This window comes from Panthera tigris, chromosome D1 (assembly GCF_018350195.1).
Source record: "Panthera tigris isolate Pti1 chromosome D1, P.tigris_Pti1_mat1.1, whole genome shotgun sequence".
Taxonomy (NCBI): Eukaryota; Metazoa; Chordata; class Mammalia; order Carnivora; family Felidae; genus Panthera; species Panthera tigris.
The window spans coordinates 48183532-48206676 of record NC_056669.1 but is presented as its reverse complement, the minus strand read 5'-3'; the positions used below and the strand labels follow the sequence as shown (position 1 = coordinate 48206676).

Here is a 23145-nt window from a genome sequence, read left to right as displayed (position 1 = left end):
GAAGAGTGAGATATAGTGAACTGTTATCTAGAGCATCCCCATCAAGATGACACCTTTTCTCTTTGTGCTACTTCCTTCTCCTTTTTCTGGCCATGACCTTCTCTAACTGGCATTTTATAAATGAGACACTCTCCATCACACTGTTCCTGCTGCTCTGAGTTTCTGCTTCCTAATAACATCAACTTGCACACAACTCATGATAGACCCTGTGGCCTCCTTTTCATCATTACCTATTAGCTTCATTTTTCACTGATAGGTGTGCATTCAGGCTGCCTTTCAATTAAAAATCGCTGAGAGAGAATCTGATAGACTCAGTTCACTTTTTTTTTTTTTACTCAATCATGTTGCTGGTCACTGGCTATCCTTGGGATTGGCATACTTTGGGTCAAGTACACACCCTGTCCATTCGCTGGGGGAGGAGCCACCTGACCCTTTTGTTTCTGCCCTTTCAATAGAGATGCAGGCAGGGCACAGTGGTCTGAGGTGAGCTGGGCATTCCATTCCGCTGTTGTCCTTAGATTTGGCCTGATGTCTAAGTAAACACACCTTCATATTTCCAGCTAGTACTGTTCAAAAATGGTACAGAGAAAAAAGTAAGGCTATTCTTTGGATGCAAATTTGTAAACAAAAGAGAAAAGTCTGAATAATAAAAAAAATAAGGAAAACATCACAAAGGTGCCCAAAATAAGGTCCAAAGCTGAATTATCTCCCTAGGGTTTCTTTCTATTAATCATGGTATTAAAACATAATTTTACAGAACTAAATATTTACCTCTACAATAATCATTTTCTTTCCTCAGAGGCTTCCAGATTATTTATATTTGTAACATCTAAACCAAAGGTTTCTGGATCTGATAAGATCTTGAGTTTTTAAATTCACACCTACATAAACATTTCTGAATATGTTTAGCCAAATCATATCTTCTAAAATAGAATGCAAAATGTTAATTTCACTATATATTTCTGTATGCCAGTTTTACATTATTAATACAGACTCTGTAGGGGAGAAAATACTTTACACCTTTAACTGGAAGAAAGCTCAGCTTGAGTAAAACAGTAGCTCCTAGAAGGAAAAATAATGTTCAAATATAATCCTGTACTTATCAACGGGAAGGATGATGTGGTTTTAACCAAATCACTTAGATGGATTTCTTTCCCATCCCTTTGCAATGGTACATTATCCTCTATCTCATGCAGCTGTTACCATTTACTCTTCTGGGCCTCTTATTGCAAGCAGGTTATAAAGATTGTCTTGTGGCCACGGAGGAAGGATAAGACATCCATAAGAACAAGAGATTGCTGTAGCATTGCCTTGCTGTCTTTAGAGAGGACTGCCTTCTCAGAAGCACTTCTACTGGGATTTCAGACCAAGACATAGACTGAGGTCATAAATACCGTTGAGTTGATGCTTCACATTACTTCAAAATTTACATATATTGGCCCCTTCTACCAACCTTATATTTGCATATGTAATACATCAGTTGTTCCTGGTTCCTAAGAAGCGGCTCACTCCTATTTTCTCCACAAAACCTTTTGACGCACAACTAATTGTAGATTTTTCTCTTTTCTAAACTCCCATACAGTATGGGAGTTTTTTTTTTAATTTTTTAAAGCTTTTAAACTTTTTTTTTTTTAAGTTTATTCATTTGTTTTGAAAGGAGAAAGAGAGAGAGCTCACTAGCAGGGGAGGGGCAGAGAGAGGGGAGAGAGAAGGAATCTTAAGCAGGCCCTGTGCCATTAGCACAGCACCCGAGAAGGGGATCCAAATCATAAACCACAAGATCATGACATGAGCCCAAATCAAGAGCCAGATGCTTAACCAATGGAGTCACCCAGCACCCCTCCCATACAGTATATTTTTAATGGTTACCACTTGGTTTTGCACTCTGATGTATTTTAAATGATAAAAATACTATTTACATATATCTCGGGAACTTACTAGGAGGCAGGCCCTGTGTCACATATGCTATATATGTATATGTATATGTATATATATATATATATATATATATATATATATATATATTCTATATCATGTCATCCTCCCAAGAACCCTAAGACATTTATAATACTATTGTCTGCAAGGCTTAGCACTGACTGTGTGTCCTCACGTAGCTGACTTGGTGGTTGGGCCAGGCTTTGAACCTAGGTTGGCTGCAAAACGTGGGCATGTACCAGTATGTTTTGTTTTGTTTTGTTTTTTAACTCTTTTTTTTCTAGCAAATACTCTCCCCCCCCCCCAGGGTCTAATGATATTCTTGGTCATCTTGGCAAGTCCAGCTCCTATTTTAAAGGCAATAGACAATAGAACAAAGGGAGCAAACTGAGTCTGATTGTCTAGATTCAAGTTCAGGCCCCATCACTTTTACAAGCCATGTGATCTTGGGCAACTTGTTTACCTCTATGCCTCAGTTTCTCCCCCTGTGGGCAAGAATCGTGCCTACCTCTTAGGGCCTTCTGACTATTTGATGAAATGAGACTTAAATGGCACTTATCACAGTGCCTCACAGGTACTCAGTAAACGACCATCGCTGGTATTTGAACAGGAAATCTGTCAGTGACCTGGTTTACAGGTCCATTTCTAGTCACTTTTGTGGATGTAAATTAATTCTTAAGAGAGGATTTCCTCTTGTGATGATAAAATCATGTTTAAGGTCATGCCCAGGGTTGTTGGATACAGTGAATAAAAATACAGGATGCTCAGTTAAATCTGAATTTTGAGCAAGCAATGAACAATTTTTAATATAAATGCTAATACTGCATGGGAAATATTTATACTAAAGAACTATTCATTATTTATCATTGTTTAAATTCAGTTTAAATTCACATTTAACTGGCCATCATTATTTTATCTGACGACCAGCTGGCCCCTTTGCCTTTGAAGTCCCTTACATTGCCAATATTCTGCCTTGAAACATACACATTCACACTGTGGTACATTCACACACATTTACTTGTTCACTTGGACTCTCCTTTTGGTTTACTGAATTCATTTGAATCAGCAAGTGTGCTTAATTTATTTTTGTACTCCCAGTGCTCAACATTATAGGTCTGTAACTATGCCTTAATTTATATCTATGCCCAAAACTATACGCAGATATATAATGTTAGATACTAATTCGATCTAGATCATATTATACCTATTATTATGCTATTGCTTTTATTTTTTTAGATTTACATCAAATTAGACATCCTTCCAAGTTAGTACACATAAGCACTATCTATATTTTCTCTAATAAATGCAGTGGTGGTTGTATAAACTGCTGAACCTATGACCCAGAACTCCCATAAACAGGAATCACTCCTATAAAATTGAGTACAGGGACACCTGGGTGGCTCCGTCAGTTGAGCATCTGACCTCGGCTCAGGTCATGATCTCATGGCTGGGGAGTTTCCAACCCCATATCAGGCTCACTGCTAACAGCATGGAGCCTGCTTCGGATTCTCAGTCTCCGTCTCTCTCTGCCCCTCCTCTGCTCACACTTTCTCTCTCAAAAATAAGTAAACATCAAAAACAATGTAAAACTGAATACAATAGGTGTACATAGATTATCACTGTCACAAAATCTGTGAAAGCAAAACACTGGAAAAAACATGTATGCTCATTAGTATTGAATAGCCATGTAGGCATTAAAAATATTGCTGTAGAAGATTTGATGACATGGAAACACATTCACAACATATAATTAACTGAAGAAGGCAGGTTAAAATAGTATATAAACTTCATCCAGTTTTTGTAAACAATAAATAAGATAAAGTATGATCCCAATTTTATATAATAGGTAATGAGGAAAAAAATTAGAAGCATATGCCAGAGAATTTGCTGAATATCATTTTTGGGAAATATGGTCACATAAAATTTTTATTTTCTCTCAATATTACATGTTTTCTAAAAGGTTCTTAAATGACATTAAAATTTATTCATCACTGAAGCTGAGAATCTGCATATGAATCGGCCATGAATCTGTATATGTAGCATGATGCCAATTTTATGAGCCGCATATCTGTATGTCTATCTGTATGTTTGGAAAAGTCACTGGAATGTTAATGGTGCTTTCTCTTAGTGGTGGAATTATAGGTAATTTTGATTTCCTTAATTATATTTTCCTATATTTTAAAATTATTATTATTTTTTTTCTATTCTAGGGGACTATGAGGGGTTTATGTTGGGTCTTACTCGTTTCAGTCCCAAAGAGCTACACATTCACAAACAACTCAAATGAAAACAAATTTCCCCACTTGAGGGCTAATTTTTCTTTAATTATGAGCAACTTTTATTTCTATGGCATATGGCGGTACTAACAAGGTATTATAAGTGTGGTAATGCAGCAATACAAGTCATTGGTTGTGACTAACAGGGTGGCTTAACTGGCATCACCATATTTACCCTATGTAAATTGGTCAGAATCTCAAATGCCTTCAGTTATGCAAATATATATTCATTTATTAAGACGATTCCAGTTAAGATTGAGTTGGCTTCAGGGAAATTATGTGTTATCCAGGATCCTTTTATGGAAATGATGACAATTAAAACAAATTAATAGCAACTGTAGTTTTTTGGGTTTTTTTTGTTTGTTTTTTTACTTATTCTACTTATTCATCTAACATCTATTTATGTACTTATATACAGAGAGGCTGTGAACATGGTGGAAAGAGCAGGAGACTTCAGGCAATAAGACTGCTCTGCCGCTTACTCAGCTGTGTGGCTGGGGAAGTTAAAACTTAAGTTGTCTGTATCTTGGCTGCCTTATCTAGAAAATGGCTTAAGACCTACCTTATAGGATTGCTATGAGGTTAAATGAGATACTCTGTGCAAAGCCTTAACAAATCACTGCCATTTGGTAGATGCTCAGTAAATAACTATTTTTATGTACTAATGTAGGTGATGTGGATGATAAAATTCTGGTCTAGAAATAGATTGTTTCCCCAAGTATCACTTTGCTTTAGAGAGAGGGTGTGTGTGTGTGTGTGTGTGTGTGTGTGTGTGTGATAAAATAGGCCAAAACCGGTTAGCGGTGATGGGAGGAAAAGATAGACTGTCTTGGGAACTCCAATTAAGGGGGAATGATACCCAGCATGGAGAATCTTCTCAGGAGTTATTGGAGCTGGCCCATGAAAAGTGGACTAGGATTTAAATATGTGAAAATGGAGATGGAGGTGGCTGAGGGAAGCATGTTTGGTCAAGAATGTTGCAAGAGCAGGCAGGGAGGCTGGTGAAGCCTAGTTACCTACCTAGTTAAGCTGACTGGAACACAGAGACATGAAGGGGGAAAGTGGAAGACATTCTGAAAATATAACAATGCACAATGTATGGACCCATTTATAGGAGAGCTTCTATTTTAATCAACAAAATAAACTCCCTCAAATCTTGGGGACATTAAGTGGATTATGTGTATTTGAAGAGTTGTGCACATATTCAATCTCCTATGTGGTAACACATTTTAGTGAAACACAGACCAAGTTTGAGTCCTAACTCTACTACCTATTAGTTGTGCAGATTTAGACAAGCTACTTAATCTTTCTGACTTTCAGCCTAGTGCAATTGTGAGAAATAGCACATGACAACCCTACTGTGAAGATAAAGAGGAAAAAAATATTTAAATGACTTATCAGAATGTTTGGCATTGGTAGAACTTAGACAACATTAACCATACTCCTCGGCATTACCAGACTATTCTCATCATTACCTAAACCTCTTCTCCCTCCCTGTCAAACACAGTTTCAAGACAATCTTGTCTATTGAATTCCTGTTCATGCTCTGAGGACTTTTAAGAGAGTTCCCCTTGTACACTCTTGGCCAAAGTATATCCAGTGTGTTGAGTAAGAGAACAAATTACACAGAGCAGTGAAGTGACTGGCATTGAGGTCCATTGGGGATAGGCCTCTGGGCTTATCTGGAGGAATCTAGAGATATCCTAACTGGACTAGTATATCCAGTGAAAGTAAGAAGTGCTTGTAAATGAACTACTGGAACGAATGAAGATACAGCAACAATGAAAACAGATGGAGGAGATTTTTCTTTTTCTTTTTTAAACTATCAGTAATACTGAACCTTCCATCTACTATATCTAACCAACCCAGGAAAGATTCAGCAGATGGGAGAAATTTAGATCGATACATTTTGATCAAGATCAAGATCTATTTGGCATGTGGATAGATCTGAGACGATGAACAGCTACTCCTAACCCTGATGTGCATCTAGTCATAGGATATTGTCTATTGTGCTGTAACGTGGCAGATAGATGTGAATTTAAATAACCTAGAAGTATCTAACATTCTTTTATAACGAAATTTGTTTTGCAGAAAAGGGAGATTAGGGAACAGAGTGTTTCAGAACTGCACTAACATAAGCTTTTTTTTTCTGAAGCAGTGTAAATAATAAAGGAGGAAGGAAGGATAATTGATTGAAATACTAATTTGTGTTTTGAATTTATTATGCTTTTTCCTCCGCATGTCTGCAGCAGATACTCAGACCTCTGTGCTCTCTTGTCTCAATGGAGATAGGTAATATAAAAGGTAACGCAGAATTTCCCAGAGAAACTCTCTTCCCAGTTTTTGTTTTTCAAAAGTCTGAGCTCCTAAAATATTGATATTTTAGGAGGAAATTAAGAAGAAAAGCAGCATGATAGAGGCCTATTATGAGATGTAATTTGCTTTAAAGGAAATAAAATCATGTGCCATTTTTCAAAAAATGTGCTTACAGGGGGGCGCCTGGGTGGCTGAGTTGGTTAAGCCTCCTACTTTGGCTCAGGTCATGATCTTGTGGTTCGAAAGCCCCATGTTGGGCTCTCTGCCAACAGCATGGAGCCCACTTTGGATTTTCTATCTCCCTCTGCCCTTCCCCAACTCACACATGCATGCACACTCTCTCAAAAATAAATAAACATAAACAAATTTTTTTAATGTGTTTATAGAGTAAAATGCATACCTACAATAGGTGGTTTTTAAAGAGCTGCCATTTTTAATTGCAAAATCTGAACAAATTCTGCTTTTGGTAACTCTTGCTTAACCAAAGAGCAATACCTTTTCTTTGCAGACTGTCACTAACACTGTCAGTGATTTAGGGTCATCCAATGTTTTTATCAAAATCTACCCTAAGGGAAAAAGTCCTGGCCAAGTTTTCTTCCAATATGCTCCATTTTGCTTTTACTCCTGGTCACCTGATTTTTCTGAAATCAAAGACATAATGAATTCATGCCAGTGATCTCCAAACCTGCCCGTGAATCAGAATCACCTGTGAGGATTTTGGTTGTGTTTTTAATACTAACATCTGAGCTCTATCCCTGGATACAGTCAGATTCAGTATATCTGGGGTAGAGCTCAGGGCTCTGTAGTTACAAAAATTTCTCAGGTGTCAGAGTTTGGAACTATAATTTTAGATAGTAGACCTGCTCTTTCTGAGAAAGGTATGAACTAGTCACATTTCTGAACTGCATTATCTTTTTCAATACTGCAGAATACAAATATTGCTCTAACATTTTTTGACATGACAACATTCAGTCGATAAACATTATTACCTGTATGTAGAGGGCAAATGTTAATATTCTTTTTTCAGGGAAAGGCAAGAAGTACTACCTTTTATTATTTTACCATATATATATATATATATATATATATATATATTTAATTTCTGTTATCAATTCAACTTAACTTTTTTGTTAGCAATTTAACCAAGTATTTTTGTCTAAGCTACAGAAGACAGTGGTTCTGGCAAAGATCTTACTTTGCGTTAGCTGGGTAGATCACCTTCTCACTATGGGTTTCACACCCAGTTGCAACTTCTACATATCTCCCCTTAGTGCTCATAAATTTAAAATCAGCCTTACTTTATCAGAGTTACACTCAGTATTTTAACTGTATGTAAAACTTTATCCAACCATACATGGTGCCATCTCATATGATACAGAGAAGCCATGGAGTTAATACTAGCCCTGGGAACTGGGAAACAACATAATAGGTGTTATTGTATATGCTTGGTTTCCGTGCTCAAGTCATGAAAGTATGTACAAGTAAATAGTGCATTTATTTAAAAAGTTTTATGGTGTCTGCACAGTAAATCTGAGTACTTGGGTAGGTATATATTTATGTTCAGTGAACATTTTAGAATTTTTAAATTAAGAGGGTTCAAATTAAAACACAGTTTAATATTTAGGCTTTTTTTTATAGGACTTTAATACATAGGTTTTGTTTTGAATAGATTATTTTTAATGGGGATTAATACATATTTTTAAAAGACACCGAAATATAAAGGAAACATCACCAAATCAACATAAAGTTTCAAAATCTACCCCTTAAGGCCAGTGTAAAGATAGTGTGCATCTATGTTTTGTCAGGCTGGCTGGAATCTTATTTCCCCTTCCTTCACTCCTGAACCTCATCTACCATCCCCAACCAGCAATGCTACCAGCATAACAGTAGCCAGCCCTATAATCACCACGTTACCATGGTGTCCAGGGCTAAAACTCAATGCTAATAACAATACTACTAATACTAATATAATAATAGTAATAATAATAGTAACAATAATAATAACAATAATAACTAACCTGAATGCAGCTTATTTTAGGCCAACCTCTATTCAAAGTGTTTTACATAGATTAGTTCATTAATCCCGATAATAACCCATAATACAGGCATTGATGGGGAAACAGACACCGAGAGGTTACATAACTCACCCAAGGTCAAATTGCTAGTAAGTGGTGAACCCAGAGTTATTTCGACTCCAAAATCTGAGCTCTTAACCAAGGTGCTACCTAGCTCCTGGATTCTGGATTTGTCACTTTCAGAGCAAGGCCTTCCATAATTGGCTCTGAAATCTCTGGCTATCACATTTATTTCAGCTGTTTCATTCTGCCTTCATCCTGTCTCAAGATGGCAAATGAGACTTTAGGAAAAGATTAGGAGGGAAAAACATAAAGCAAAATAGCAGATGCCAATGGATCAGGTGACAGCATTTCTATTAGGACACAGTCTACATGAGAATGGATTTAGATCATTCTACTTCAGGTGAATCTAATCTATAAACATCGAGGAGGAGGCTGACATCTAAATCTTTACACAGAGACACATACAGGGCCTCCAAAGCTCTTTCAGTGAGGCCTTAAAATGCTCATTTAAGACAACCATATGGGGTCTCCTGTTATAGCCAGAATAATAGGCATTACAGACTGAACCCCTGCTTGGAATCACACAATCCAGGAGACCTCACTTCTTCCTGAGAAACTGATTACCTTCCCCAAATAGGTTGTAAGTGTTGCTGGGTGGGGGCCACAATAGAAAGCTTTAGTTCTATCCTCATGGACAAAAACAACAAAGACTAATTGAAACACAGAGATTCAAGAAATCTTAAAGCTAATAATGCTACCCATGTAGTGCAGCAAAAAGAACCAGGCTTTGGAGTTAGTCTGAATCCTGTTATATAGCAGCTGCATGACCTTTAATAGTGTAAAGATATAGACTCTGGAACCAGACTGATCATGCTCACACTACAGCTTTGCTAATTAACAGATCCCCACTGCCTCATCAGCATCTTGCTCGGTTGCCTTATAGACATTGCACGTTTAACACTTCCCAGAACAACTCTTGAGGTTTGTCCCCAATCTTGATGTTTTGTTTTTTCAAGGCTTCCTATTCTCAGTAATGAAAGTTCTATTCTGCTACTGCTGAGGCTACAAACCCTGGGTTCAGCACTCCCGGAGGTGGAAAGATGCTCTACTTTCTTCTGGCTTGCATCAGTTCTGATAAGAAATCTATTTTTATTATGTTCTCTCTTCATAATATCTTTTGGCTAGATTGAGAATCTTAGGCCAATATGCTTATAAGTTTAATCAAATGTCAAAAACTTTTGACTATTTGGTACCTCAATGTCTGCTTTTCCTGGTGCCACAAGTCATTAGTTTGTCTCTCTCTCTCTCCTGCATTTTATTTAAATAGGCTCTGTTGCTATGCCTTAAAGTTCACAGTTCTTTCTTCCACAGTATGTATACTGACATTTTCACTTCAGATACTATTTTTTCATCAATGTGTAACATGGGTTTATTTCATATTTTCCATTCCTCTCTTCTTCATTCACATTTGTTTACCTCCTTTTTTGAGAGATTGGCTATACTTATAACTTTTTTAATCTCCTTGTCTGCCATTTCCATCATCTCTGTCATTTCTGGGTCTGTTTCTGTTGGCTGAATTTTCTCTTGATTATGGGTCACATTCTGCCATGGGATGGCAGGTTGGAGACAAACACCAAGAGTTAGCTTTTGGAAATGTTAAAAGTGTGATGTCTATAAGGCAACCAAGTGAGGTGCTAACTAGGTGGTGAGGAACGAGGTATCTATCTTTTTTTTTTTCTATTTTAGAGTTTATTCATTTATTTTGAGAGGGGTGGGGACAGGAGTAAAGAGAGAGGGAGAGAAAGAATCTCTAGCAAGCTCCATGCTGTTAGCACAGAGCTCAACACAGGGCTTGATCTCACAAATCATGAGATCATGGCCTGAACTGAAAGAGCCTCGAGTCAGAGGCTAAACCAACTTAGCCACCCAGGAGCCCCTGGGCATTTATTTTAAAGAACTATGTAATTAAGAGATGTGGTCAGAAAGATTATATAAGCATTATCTGTAATAAGAAAAATCCCAGAAGCAATCTAAAGGTCCAACAATAGGAAACATTTATGGTTTCTCTATACTACATAGCTGCTAAAAATATGTTTTTAAAGACTATTTAAAAACTTGAGAAAATGCTCAAGATATGATGTTAAATGAAAACAAAAAAAAACCCACTGTACAGTCTTATCCAAATTTTATAAACAAACATGCAGTTATAGAAAACAAAAGCTTAAAGAAAATATATTAAATATTAATTATCCTTCTGTGTTAATATAGTATTTTTTATTAGTTTTTCTTTCTATTTATTTTATTTTACATTTGTCTTACAAATATATACATATATTACATATACATACAAATATACACATACATACATACAAATACATATATATGTATATATATACATATATGTATATACATATGTATATATATATGTATATATATATGTATATACATATGTATATATAAATGTATATATATACATATATGTATATACATATATGTATATATATATGTATATATATACAACTTTTATAATTAGGGAAACTAATAAGAATTTATTGGGAAAAGAAAGAGTAGTATGAGGTAGTAAAAGGGGCAAGGAATAGATATAAAGACTGAGAAGGTTATCTGGGGAAAATGTATGAAAGCAGTATTTTTAAAATGTTTTTTTCCCTTTATACTCAGATTTAACTTGCTTTACTATTAAGATTAATTTAGATTACCTAGTAGCAAAAAGTGAATGATGCATCCCCCAAATTCAGGAAATTGTTTTAGTCTATGATATATAAGAATATAAATCTATGGAATTCAAGAATTGTATCCCATAAGTTTCTTGTATTTTGCTAAGGCAATCATTAATATTAACTGGTAACCTCACTGACAGCAGCATATGATATATGAGATGGCAGGAAACCACTCAGGGATTACAATACTGGCGTGGATAATTTGCAAAGTATACACCCAGATGTGGACAATTAGGGATCATCTGGCTTCTGTCTACTATTACTATTACTGACACATGAATGTAGAAATACTCTTAGAGGAAGAGGTCATGTCTACTTGTCTGGAGTCATAATATACACCTTTTTTCAATATCATAAAGATAAAGGCCAGAAATAAGTAGCCATTGTGTTTGTGATAGTAGTTTCCTACAACATGAAAGGACAGAAGTCAACTAATAGGTGATTGCCTGTACAGTGGTCTCTCCAAAATTCTCCATTGTCCATCATTAATCGTTTTTTGGTCTCAACTAGATCTGAAGGCCAAGGTTATTAAAATGTAATGCGGCATTGATTAAAATAACAATCTACTTGCATTTTACATTTATAACAACAATAGCTATAGATGTGCAATAGCCATCTTCCATAAAATTATAAGGCCTAGAACTGTGTATTTATGCCTGGCTGATTTATTAGGTACACAGGAAATGATAAAATTCTAAAAAAGACAAGTTTAAAATCCTCATTACTATTTCATTTTTCCTAATATTAAAGTCATTTCCCTGACAGCAAATGGCAGCTTAACAGGTTTTCCAATACATATTTGGAACCTCCTTTAATTAAGATTTGTCATCTTCCTCATTAGCATACCCACTCATTGTATTTCTAACAGGACAGCACTATCAATCATGCCTCATGGTTTATGTAAGTAAACCTAAAATGGTTATGTGGAGCCACCATCAATAAAGAGAAAACTCCCCTTGAGGCTCCACTTGATGGTTTATCTTATCCTCCATCTGTCTCACTAGTTTCGCCTCACTCTCTCCTTCCTATCACTATATTTGGCTTCAAAGAGACATTATAATAGCAGGCTCTACATTAGAGGAGTCATGCACAGGCACAAGGCACAGAACAAAAGAGATTACTCAGAGACACTGCTGATGAATCTTTGATTTGGTTAAGTTTTATAATGTACTTTATAAAGCCTGTGAGGAGTTTGATGCTGTCCATGTTCCACAGAATTTCTTTTAAGGGGAAAAGCTACATGATGTTGGTTGTTGAGAGCTACCATGAATAAAAAAAGGCCAAGTCAATAAATTATCCAGAGGATAATTGTATTTAGCCACAGAGGTCAGATTGATAGGTTGGTTTCTGTTTGCTGTTGTTTGTTTTTTCTTTATCATACTGGGTTCCACTGAATCCTATATTAGATTTTCAGGGCTGGTGGGGCAGCCAGAAAAATGAAGATCCATAATAAAGCATTCAGACTACATGACTTTCTGTAATAAAATGTTCTGCATCATAAATTGAGAAAAAAGTATACACAGATAACTTTTGAACAGCTACATACCATTGTTGGCCACATTTTCAGTTCATGGAGGATGTTTACCAAAAATGATTTTATTTGTGGTGTTCATCTGAAAATCCTTGTTTTTTACTACTGATAATACCCAACTAGGCAATTGAAAGCTTTTTTTTTTTAATTGAGAGGTATTATTCTGCTCCTTTCATAAATGAGAAAACTGAGGCAAAGGGTGATTGCATAATTTGCCCAAGGTCACAGAGCTAGGAAGTGGTCAAGGTGGGACCCTGCACAGCATGGCTCCAGAGCTAGTGCAGCTAATCTCTCTGCTATACAGCTGTTAATTCTAGAGCAGGATCAGTTGTCTGCACAGGGCATAGCCAGTTCTTTGTATTATACGTGGTTAAAGATGAGTAAGAAGAGATTTCTGTCAGAAGAAAAACTTTCCAGTTCATCCAGAAATGGTTTCAAGACATTAATTTTAAGTTGAAAAGAAGAGAGGCTAGAACATGCCCAGATTTGCTCTGAGGCAAACTTTTGTCTGATCATTTAAGAGGCTGTCCTTAATGGAGACCACAAACCTTGAGCCATTATTTTTTTTTAACATTTATTTATTTTTGAGAGACAGAGAGTGGACAGGGAAGGGGCAGAGAGAGAGGGAGACAAAGAATCTGAAGCAGGCTCAGGCTCTGAGCTGTCAGCACAGAGCCCGGTGCAGAGCTTGAACCCATGACCGTGAGATCATGACCTCAGCTGAAGTTAGATGCTCAACTGACTGAGCCCCAAACCTTGAGCCATTATTAAAGGACTGTTTCTATGACACAGAATTAATAACTGACAAGTCTATATAAGTTAGGCCTGTGCTTCTCAAACCAGGCTACTCATATGTACCTTAGGGTTTGTTGTACTTGTCAGGGACTGAGTATCCCCAGAAAAAATAGTTTTCTGGTGGGTTAATTTCACTTTAAGACTTTGGACAAAATCATTTCATTTGTAATCAAAATACTTCTACATTAAAGCAAACAAGGATATTTCCCAAGCTTTTAGGAGAAAATACAAGATTTTATGTATTTCATGCTTGAAAAAAAGCTTCATTCATGTTCTACCCCAGATCCTGAGGAGAACAAGTTCCTATTTCAAAGCCTAAGGGCATGTGGATTTGAGAAACAGTAGTTTAGTCTCTATCCATTTCTGGTCTACAAAGGTAAACATCAAGCAAAAAAAAAGCATCAATGACAGTGGCAAACACTTAGGCTGCTCCTGAACAATTACTCTATAGGTGATAAACACTGTAGAAATGGTCAGTAGTAAATTAGCCTGGCTAAAGCAGACCTGCTCCTCATGCAGAACACTGGCTATTGAATCTAGCTCTGAAACAGAGCTCAGGTGGGGTTCCTCTTCACTGCTTCCTCTTTCCTTAATCCCAGCTGCCATAACCTCTCCCCTCATTTCTTCAATGGCACCTCTACTTCTCTACCCAGCAGGGAGGTTTTCTTCTAATATAAATCAGATAATTTCATTCTCCTGGTTAGTATTCTTTAATGGATTCTGAATGCACTCAATATCAGACCTATGCTTCTTTATCATTACCTACAGAGTCCTATGTCATTTGGCTCCTGACTCCTTCTCCAAACTAATTTTTGGCCATGTTCCCATTAGCTCATTTCTTTCCAGCCAACCTGGACTTCCTTACATTCCTGAAACATGCTAAACTTATTTCTGCCTCAGTGACTGGCCTTGACATTCCCTTTTCCTGGAATGTACTTTGTTTAATCTTTAGATCACCACTTTCTCCTTTTATTCAGGTCTCAGCTCATCCTATCTCCTCAGAGAGGCATCCCCTGGTTACCCCCACTTGATACTGTTCCCTTCCCCAAACCTTGTCTATCACATTATTCTAGTTTTTCTTTAAAGTACTTACCAATAACTGAACTTAACTCATTTATCTATTTGTCTCTCATTTGATGCCCTAGAATGTACATTCCATGGGGACAAGAGACTTGTCTTGTTTGCTCATCACTGAAACTTTGTTGCTGATAACCATGTTTAACACATGGTAGAAGCTGATTATTCAATGAATGAATGAATGAACAAACAAATGAATGAATGCATGAAAAGGACAACTGGAATACATTTTAGGTACCATATCCCATAAGCTATTGTTCTATAATTTGGGGAGAAAGAGTAGAGGCAGACTCTAGCCTGATGGGCTCATAGGTATTTAGCCAATAAAAAAGTCAAACTGGTGAATATCAAAACTGGATTCATTCTCGAAAGTTTCTGGAGACAAGAAATCTTTCTTGAGATTTCATTTAGTTTATGTTTTTTTGAGCAATCAAATTATGTGAGGCAACATTATGTAGAGCCAATCAGAAAGACACCTGGGTATACTAAGATCAAGGCCAGGTGAAGTTGGTTTCTATCACTGGGAAATATATTGCTCATAGCTATAATTTAGAACCCTGGCTTTCGTAATGAAATTTATCACATTCATAACTTGGTAAATTAAGTCACCACTTCTTGAAAGAGCAGTTATACACTGCATTTCAAAGTTTTTTGGTTTTATTTTATTATCAATGATTTGCTTGTGTATCCTAATAATATCCAGCCAGATGGTAAAGGTCTGTGCTTTGCACCTCTTCTGGGTAACCAGGTTAACACTTGGCCCAGTAGAGGCAGAATCCTTGGCTGCAAGTAATGAACAAAGTGGACATTGCTCACAGGTGATCATTGATTGTTTGTAGTTTTCATAATTGTTACCTTCTTACCCCATTCAGAAACAACAACAACAACAAAAGTGAACACCAGCTTAGGGAAAAAGAGTAAGCACTAGTTTCGGCATTTGAAGACACAGGTTCTATATCTGATTCTAATGCTCACAGTTATGGACATAGGGACAGCTAACCAATCATTCTGGGCTTGTGTTCCTTACCCATCAGAAGGAGGAAGATTAGACTTTAGATTCATTGATGGCCCTTCCAAGTCTGAAAGCCTATAATTCTCTGAGCCAAAAATACATCTCAGCATCACAGTGATAGCTTTCCAAATTAGGTTTACCAAAAATCTATGACCAGACATCTACATCACAATTAATACTGATTTATAGAAGACTCAACAGACTTTCTACTAAGAAAATTTTATCCAGGGCCTTTTTGTTTGTGCTTTCTCTAAATCAACAGAAAAACAAAATTTCCCAGTTTACTCGTGTTTCCATAAATAGTAAGAAATAATTTTGAAAAATCTAGCTAAGATAGTATGCATTTTTCTATTCAAAAATCCTTTAAAAAGTTCTTAACTATATCCAACTCTGCCCCCCTTCAAATGTAAATATGATTCAGGAAAACAGAAATGTTTCTTACGATAGAGTAAGATATCACAAGCATATGGAATAAAAAGCTGACAATTTGATGACTATTATTGATGATGATAATAATCACACATTTGTAATCAAAAACTTCAAAGAAATGTTTCCATGTTAGCTTAAGTCCTATCATTAGAGATCAATTCTAGGAATTGATTTCTATTTTAGGAAAATTCAATGTAGGCCTCAAATAGAAGCTACCATAACACCTTAGGATCATAATAAATTTATCTAGTCCTTTAAAAACGACAACTTTCACACATATTATCACAAGTCCATTAGGAACGTATCTTTTCCCCCTAAATTTATAGATGAGAAAATCAAGACTCACAGAGATTAAATGTTCAAAGTCATCTAGGTGTTTAGTTGGTAGGAACGGGACCAGAAACCAGTCTCCTGACACAAGCCCAATCTTCTTTAACATTTCTCCATGGAAACTGAATGCATAGGATGGGATGTGGGGTGTGAGGCTGAGGCATTGGAACACAGACAGACCTGAATTCAAATTCTGATTCTGCTATTTGCTTGCTGTATGAAATGAGGCAATGACTTAAACTCCTTGAGCATTTTTGTTATTTATAAAAATGAAGAAAAAGAATATAATGTAAATAAGGGCAATAATACATATTAAAGGATTTTGTGTTAACAGTGCATGGTAGGGATCTTTTTGTTTTTACTACCTTATGTATTTTAAATTTTACAAGGAGGTTGCATACAACAGAAAGGGTAGGCATAGAAAGACAACTTAAAGGTAGGAACGATACTCTTTTCTGAGTCTTCTTTTTCAAGCTCTAACAGTTGCTTTATTTTATTCTATTTCACATTCTTCTATGAATCTGCATATACTACCCCCTGCCATGGATACCCTCCCTGATCCCTTGGTTTTCCAATCAAGGCCTACACAGTTTTTTCAAACTCAAACTCAAACTCAAACTCAAACTCAAACTCAAACTCAAACTCAAACTTATCTCCTCTTGAAAACTTTCTTTGATTCCATAGGCTTTTCCTTGGGCATTCATATAAAACTCAAATTCATTTACAAATCTTTACTAAGTAAAGCCTGTGGTGTTAGTAAACTCTGCTAGGGCAGCACCAAAGCACTTCCTAATGCTCTAGTTTTGTTTGTTATAGTTAGTAGTTCCCACACTTTGACATCTTACAGACCTTTTTCTTTTAAAAAATGAGAACTGATACAAGGTTGTGCACATTTCGTTTTCTAAGTAAGGAAATGGTAAAGTAATATCTGCCATTTACTACCACAAAAAATATGACATTTTGATACCAAGGCACATAATCTCAGAATTTAAATAAAAAATAATAAATTAGGCTTTATGGGCACTTTCACAAAGGGGGTCTGCATAATCAGGGAATAGGCATTGAGGGATCCACTGGTTTACCTCTATTTTTGTAACAATTTGAGATTTCTTGGAGATGCTGTTTTTTACTCAATTTTGCATTCCTAGTATAGTGCCTACTGTCTGGTAGGAAGTATCCAATAAATATTTATGAACAAGGCAATGAATTTGCCTTTGAGCAAATACCTCTGAGATCCATGGTAGTGTCTCTAGCACAGGCCCTTGTGAGAGGTCAAAGCAATGGGGAGAGTGGAGGAGGGTTATATGTGCATGTGTGTGTGTAAACTGATATAATTTACTTCACAAGTTTGCCAGGCACCAGGCATTTGGATGATTCTATGCAGAGTTATTAGTGAGATTGTCCTGCCAAGGAATAAAGGAAGAGATGGGACAAGAACTACAATACTGAGGCATAACAATATAGGAAGAGGTGGACTCTATTCCTATGATGCCATCAGTAAAAACATTCCATGCAGCATGTTAGGTAGGGTAAGAATTGTAACAAGTAGAGTTACTGTAAATAGACAATATTCATTTAATATTCATGATGTGTCAGGCCTTGTTATAAGTTCTTTGCATGCATTAAGTGATTAAATCATTACCACAGTCTTTTGAGAAAAATTTGATTACTATTCCCATTATACAGATGAAGATACAGGCTTTCAGTGGTTGAATAATTTTCTGGCAGTCACATAGTTCAACAGTGGTAGATATGGGTCTCAACTCTGATCTAGTTGCCTTTAGAACTTACCGAAACTCTTGGGTTCCTTTAGAGCTACATGTTTCTATGATGAACAGTTTTATTCAAATTGGTTTTCATTTTCAAAATAAGGAGGAAATTAAAATATTTCTTCCTGGTCAGGATTTTGTAGCTGGCAGGGCACTCAGTTTTTCTACCTAAAAGCTGTGTGACTATATAAGGAAGTTCTTTAACATCTTTAAACTACAACTTCTACATCTATAAAATGAGGGTGAAAGACCTTCTCTCTGTGTTTTGGGGAGAATTAAATGAGTAGTGTATGTAAAACAGCTAGCAAAGGGCCTGGATTATGAAGGGGATTTAATCAATTTTAATTCCGTATGGGGCCTCACAAGATAAAACGACATTTTCAAATTAAAATCATATCAAATATTAGTGATAGAATGAAAGCAAATAGATCATTGCTCTGGTGAATAAAGGTGCCTATATTTACACAATTCTTTAGAGAGCCATGAGGATTATCTTTGCTGCAGCCCTCATTTTAATTAAGAGCACAGAGATTAGATGTTTCAGCATAGGAAGAAGTTTATATTTGATTTATACCACAGATGCACATTTGCATCATCTAAACATTCCATTCCTTGGCTAAAGATGTAACAAGCTACTTCAGCAAACCTGAAATTGCAAAATAAATGGAAAATGCTTAATCATTTAAAAAGAAATAGCAAAGGAATGAAAAGATCCAAGCATGCACGGGTACCGGTGAGGAAAGTTAAGCAGCAGGAAGTCTCTATTTTTTTAAAGGCTGATAAATGGCTTCATTAGACAGGCAGGATATTAAACCAAAAGGGCAAAAGGGTCCGTCTCTGTCATTTTTATACACAAATACTTTCAGAAAAAAAGTGTGTACATATTTATATGAAATCTCATTTTGGGTAAAAGTATTATTCAGTGAGAAAAGCAAGTTGCAGAGCAATTTCTAAAATACGAATTTACTTTATAAAAACAATGTCAAGCCCCATCTATATCTGACTGTGAATTTGTATAGGTTTTTATGAATGTGCAGAAGGTATGAAAGGTTCAGGCCAGGATGTTACATTGGGAACCTCAAGATGGTTGCTGTGGCAGGAATTTGGGAGAGAGTTTTTTTCTTGAACATTTTTGCATTACTTTACCAAATGTAATGAGCATATATTACTTTGGAATAAAAACATTTAAAGATAAAAAAATGTACATTTATTACGATTTACCCACTTATTCATTTGGTGACCTATTAATTATCTAATATTTATTGAATCCTTAAAGACAATTAAATCAACCAAGTTGGTCTACTCTGTGAACTGTCACACCCAACTTTTTCAGAGGCATGCTGCCTAAACTTAGTTTTATCCCATGGCATTAGCGATGCCTAACAGCATTGCTGATAGCTCTGAGAGCTCTTATGCTTTAGGGACTTGCGGGTGACTTTGCTCCTTTTCTTTCTATGTGTGGCTATTGCACTAAAGGAAAGGTTGACCCTCTTTCCAATTCCACTGAAATGTGAGTATCCAGTGGCATCAAAAACATGGAACTTAGAGTTAAAAGACCAAGTTTCCTTTTTATTTTGAACTGCAACAACACCTTTTCTCAAGTAACAATACTTATCTTACAAAATGGCTGTCAAGCTGAAATGACATCATGTGTGAGAGTGTTAATAAATTGCAAAGTGATGAATAAGTGTATATAACTAATTCTCACAAAGAACTAGTGATTTCTGATTCCTATTGGAGGACAATGTCAAATGTTTACAAGAATTTGCAGATTTCCACTGGAGACAAATCTATAATAAGGTTGAATAGTGCTCAGAAAATTTACTTAGCCCCCAAAGCTATGGCTGACATATTAGGCAAATGCAGTTTTCTTTCTGGTAATGATCACAAACCCAATTAACCAATAAGCATATCTGACCTGGTGTAATCATCTTCAACAAGCATGTGCTTTGGAATCGGTGAGTACCTTCCTGGAGAGATGGGCGGCAGGGAAGTTTTATATTCTAAAGTTCCATTGTTGCCAGAAAGTAGATGGTTTTCCATCGGTGGAGAATAAGCTAAGGGGTGAAAAAAATAAAAGAGAAAAAACCTGTTATGTGGGTGATTCAATGTGTCATGCTACAGTTCTGCTAAAAATAGGAAAATTTTGCTACATGCAGAGGATTTTCTTGTCTCCCAAGAGGGAGGAGTTACTGTTTGTTTGCATTTAATATGCACAAGCCCATGGTGACCTTTAAGACTGGAAAGATGTAATAACATTCATTTCTATAAACCCAGTTCATATAATTTTAGATGAAGAGAAGAATTGGAGGAGAGAGCCAGAACACACATTTTCATAAGGATGATTAGTTTTTTATTGAAATAAAAATGTTAGCTTTCTAATTGCAGAGCATTCTTTTCACATAATTAATACCCAATCATCAAATCTAGAAGGCTCCTCGGAGGAAGTTCTTGCATAAGACCTTAATTCTCAGATATGCTGTGCTCCCATCCCAGAAAAGCCAAGAACTCTGGCCTTTATTTTCTATTCCTCCACAGTAATTCATTTCCCTTCTGAATGACTGAAAACCCCTTCTGGGTGGGTCTTTTGCCTCCCATTCCTCTCTAGAAATCCCTTTTATACATGTAGAAACACAGCTCTGATAATGTTTAAGTACTCTCCATTGCCACTATTGTATTAAATATAAATGCTTGATTTGTCAGTCTTACAAGATTGATCCATTTTAATATCCCACTTATATCCTACAGTTCTCAAACAAAGGCTAGTTTTTACAACATATGTACTTTTATCAGTAATCCACAATTTCTGTCTCCTAACACATCTCTGATTTTGAAATTTAATCCATTCTTTAAGATACAATTTAAATGCCACCCTTTGCATAAAGCATTTTATGATCCTTCCAAAGACAGGTGATATCCTCTTCCTTTGAGGACCCAAAGTCATTTATTTTTACCATTCATATGGCATGTACATCCCTCTTATATTGCCAAATATTTCTACTCTTCATATGTTTGAATTAGCCATACTTCCAATGAAGGCCATGATTGCATCTCCTTTGTATCCCACATATTACATTGTAAGGTGTCTTACACTATTAAAGTTACTCAATATATTTATTTTTTTAAATTGAATAGCAAAGTTTTGTTTTATCGCTTTCACCTCTTTCACATTGACCTTACATTCCCTTCATGAAGCAGCTCAAAGTCTCAAAGCTGAGTTTTCTAAATTCATCCAGTTTGAAAACCTTTGAAAGTTAAAATTCTTTCATATCCTAAGGTAAGGCTGATCTCAGTTTACTGCATGCTTGAGAAAAAGACATATTTGGGGGGTAAGTCATTTTCAAATCATCATTAAGAAAAGCAACAGCTAACATAATGGGCAGGTAACAAAATTATTCAGCCTTTAAATTTCTCTCAAGAGAAACATATAAATCTAAGAGAGGTTAAATGAGTTGCTAAGACCATAGTACTAATTAATGCCAGGTCCTGAAGATATTCCGTGTTTCCAAATCTCACGACTGGTTTCTCAACATTCCAGAATGAGCAAGCTTACTGATGTTGATAAAATTGTTTCTTAAACTCACATCAAAAAAATAAATTGCTTCTAAATCTAGTCTCCAAAGACAGAACCTTAGATAAGGTTCTCACTGACATATTAAGAAGTGAAGAAAACTTGGGGCTTATGTAGCAGTGGACTTTATTAGGATTCAACGCAGCATCTCATAGTGAGTTGTTGCCCTAGAAAACCCCACCCACAATCCATCTCTACTGCCAGAGTGACTAAGAGTTTTCCCTGGCTTCCCTGCCAATGTAATATATTCAGGTAAAGGTAAGAGCCATGATGATGTTGACAGAGGGTCATAATTCCACCATTCAAGTGCAAGATCCTCTCCCCAGGAAGGAGCACAGTGCTATCTCGTGTCTATTTTGCCAGTCTCTCTTTCCTGCTTTGCTACTTTATAGATTTCAACTAGGAAGGGGGAATACTATGGCCTGAGAGCTATCATGCTTTAGGGCCTTGAGAAATAACCTTTAAAAATGTGTTGTTACTATTGTTATCACACTGTCCACCACATATACCATAAGCCTTTCTTAAATGGTGGGTTTCCTAACCCACTAGGGAGTCCTACCTTCAAAACACTAGTTAAGGCCTTGTAAGGCAACCCAGGGAGTAAAACACAGCATCCCTCAGAACTATTTCCACAAGCTAAACAAGAGTGAAGATGCAAGCAGAGGAATTTGCCAAGTTTTGCAAATTTTAATTTTATAAACTTGGCAAAGGTGACAGTGAGTGTGGTGCTTACAGTGAGTAATGTCAGGTGGACCATAAGGATCGGTCATATAAATGGTGGTGGGTTTGCCAACTTTTAGATAAACGACATCAGATGTGTTCTTCAATATTGCTACCGCCTCTTCATGAGTCACTTCTTCTAAACTGTAGTTGTTCACCTGAAAGGAAAATAATATTCAATAGTAGAGTCAAACCTATGCAGGTGAAAAGAAATAGTTAGGCAAAAAGATACGTAGAGTTATGACCTTATTTAAAGATTAAATTGCAATCATTATAAGACAGTATCTACATTAAACTTTGATAGAAAAGATGGATTAGCGGCATTAGCCAAAGCAGATAAGGTACATTTGTTGATGTCAAACAAAAAAACAACGAAGTTGCTTCTGTCTTTTTCTATGAGAAAGGAATGTATCATAATTGAAATAAGAATACTATATATAGAGAAAAGAAAAGAGGAGTCAAATGTCTCTCTTCTTATGCTATAGTTTTTCCAATTACAAAAGTAATACATCTTATTGAACTAAAAAAAAAAGTAACAATTAACCAAAGTCTCCTTATTTGGGGTATG

General features: G+C 36.2%; 1 protein-coding gene across 2 annotated transcripts in view; it reads right to left on the bottom strand.

Moving 5' to 3' along the window:
• LOC102972156 (disks large homolog 2) overlaps positions 1 to 23145 on the bottom strand; it is a 768935-nt gene that overhangs the window by 450273 nt on the left and 295517 nt on the right. For both annotated transcript variants that reach the window (XM_007078972.3, XM_042959513.1), the window contains exons 7-8: positions 22591 to 22735; positions 20205 to 20343 (exon numbers count right to left, since the gene is read on the bottom strand). In XM_007078972.3, coding sequence (XP_007079034.1) covers positions 20205 to 20343; positions 22591 to 22735 — 284 coding nt within the window. The remainder of the gene's footprint in view (positions 1 to 20204; positions 20344 to 22590; positions 22736 to 23145) is intronic.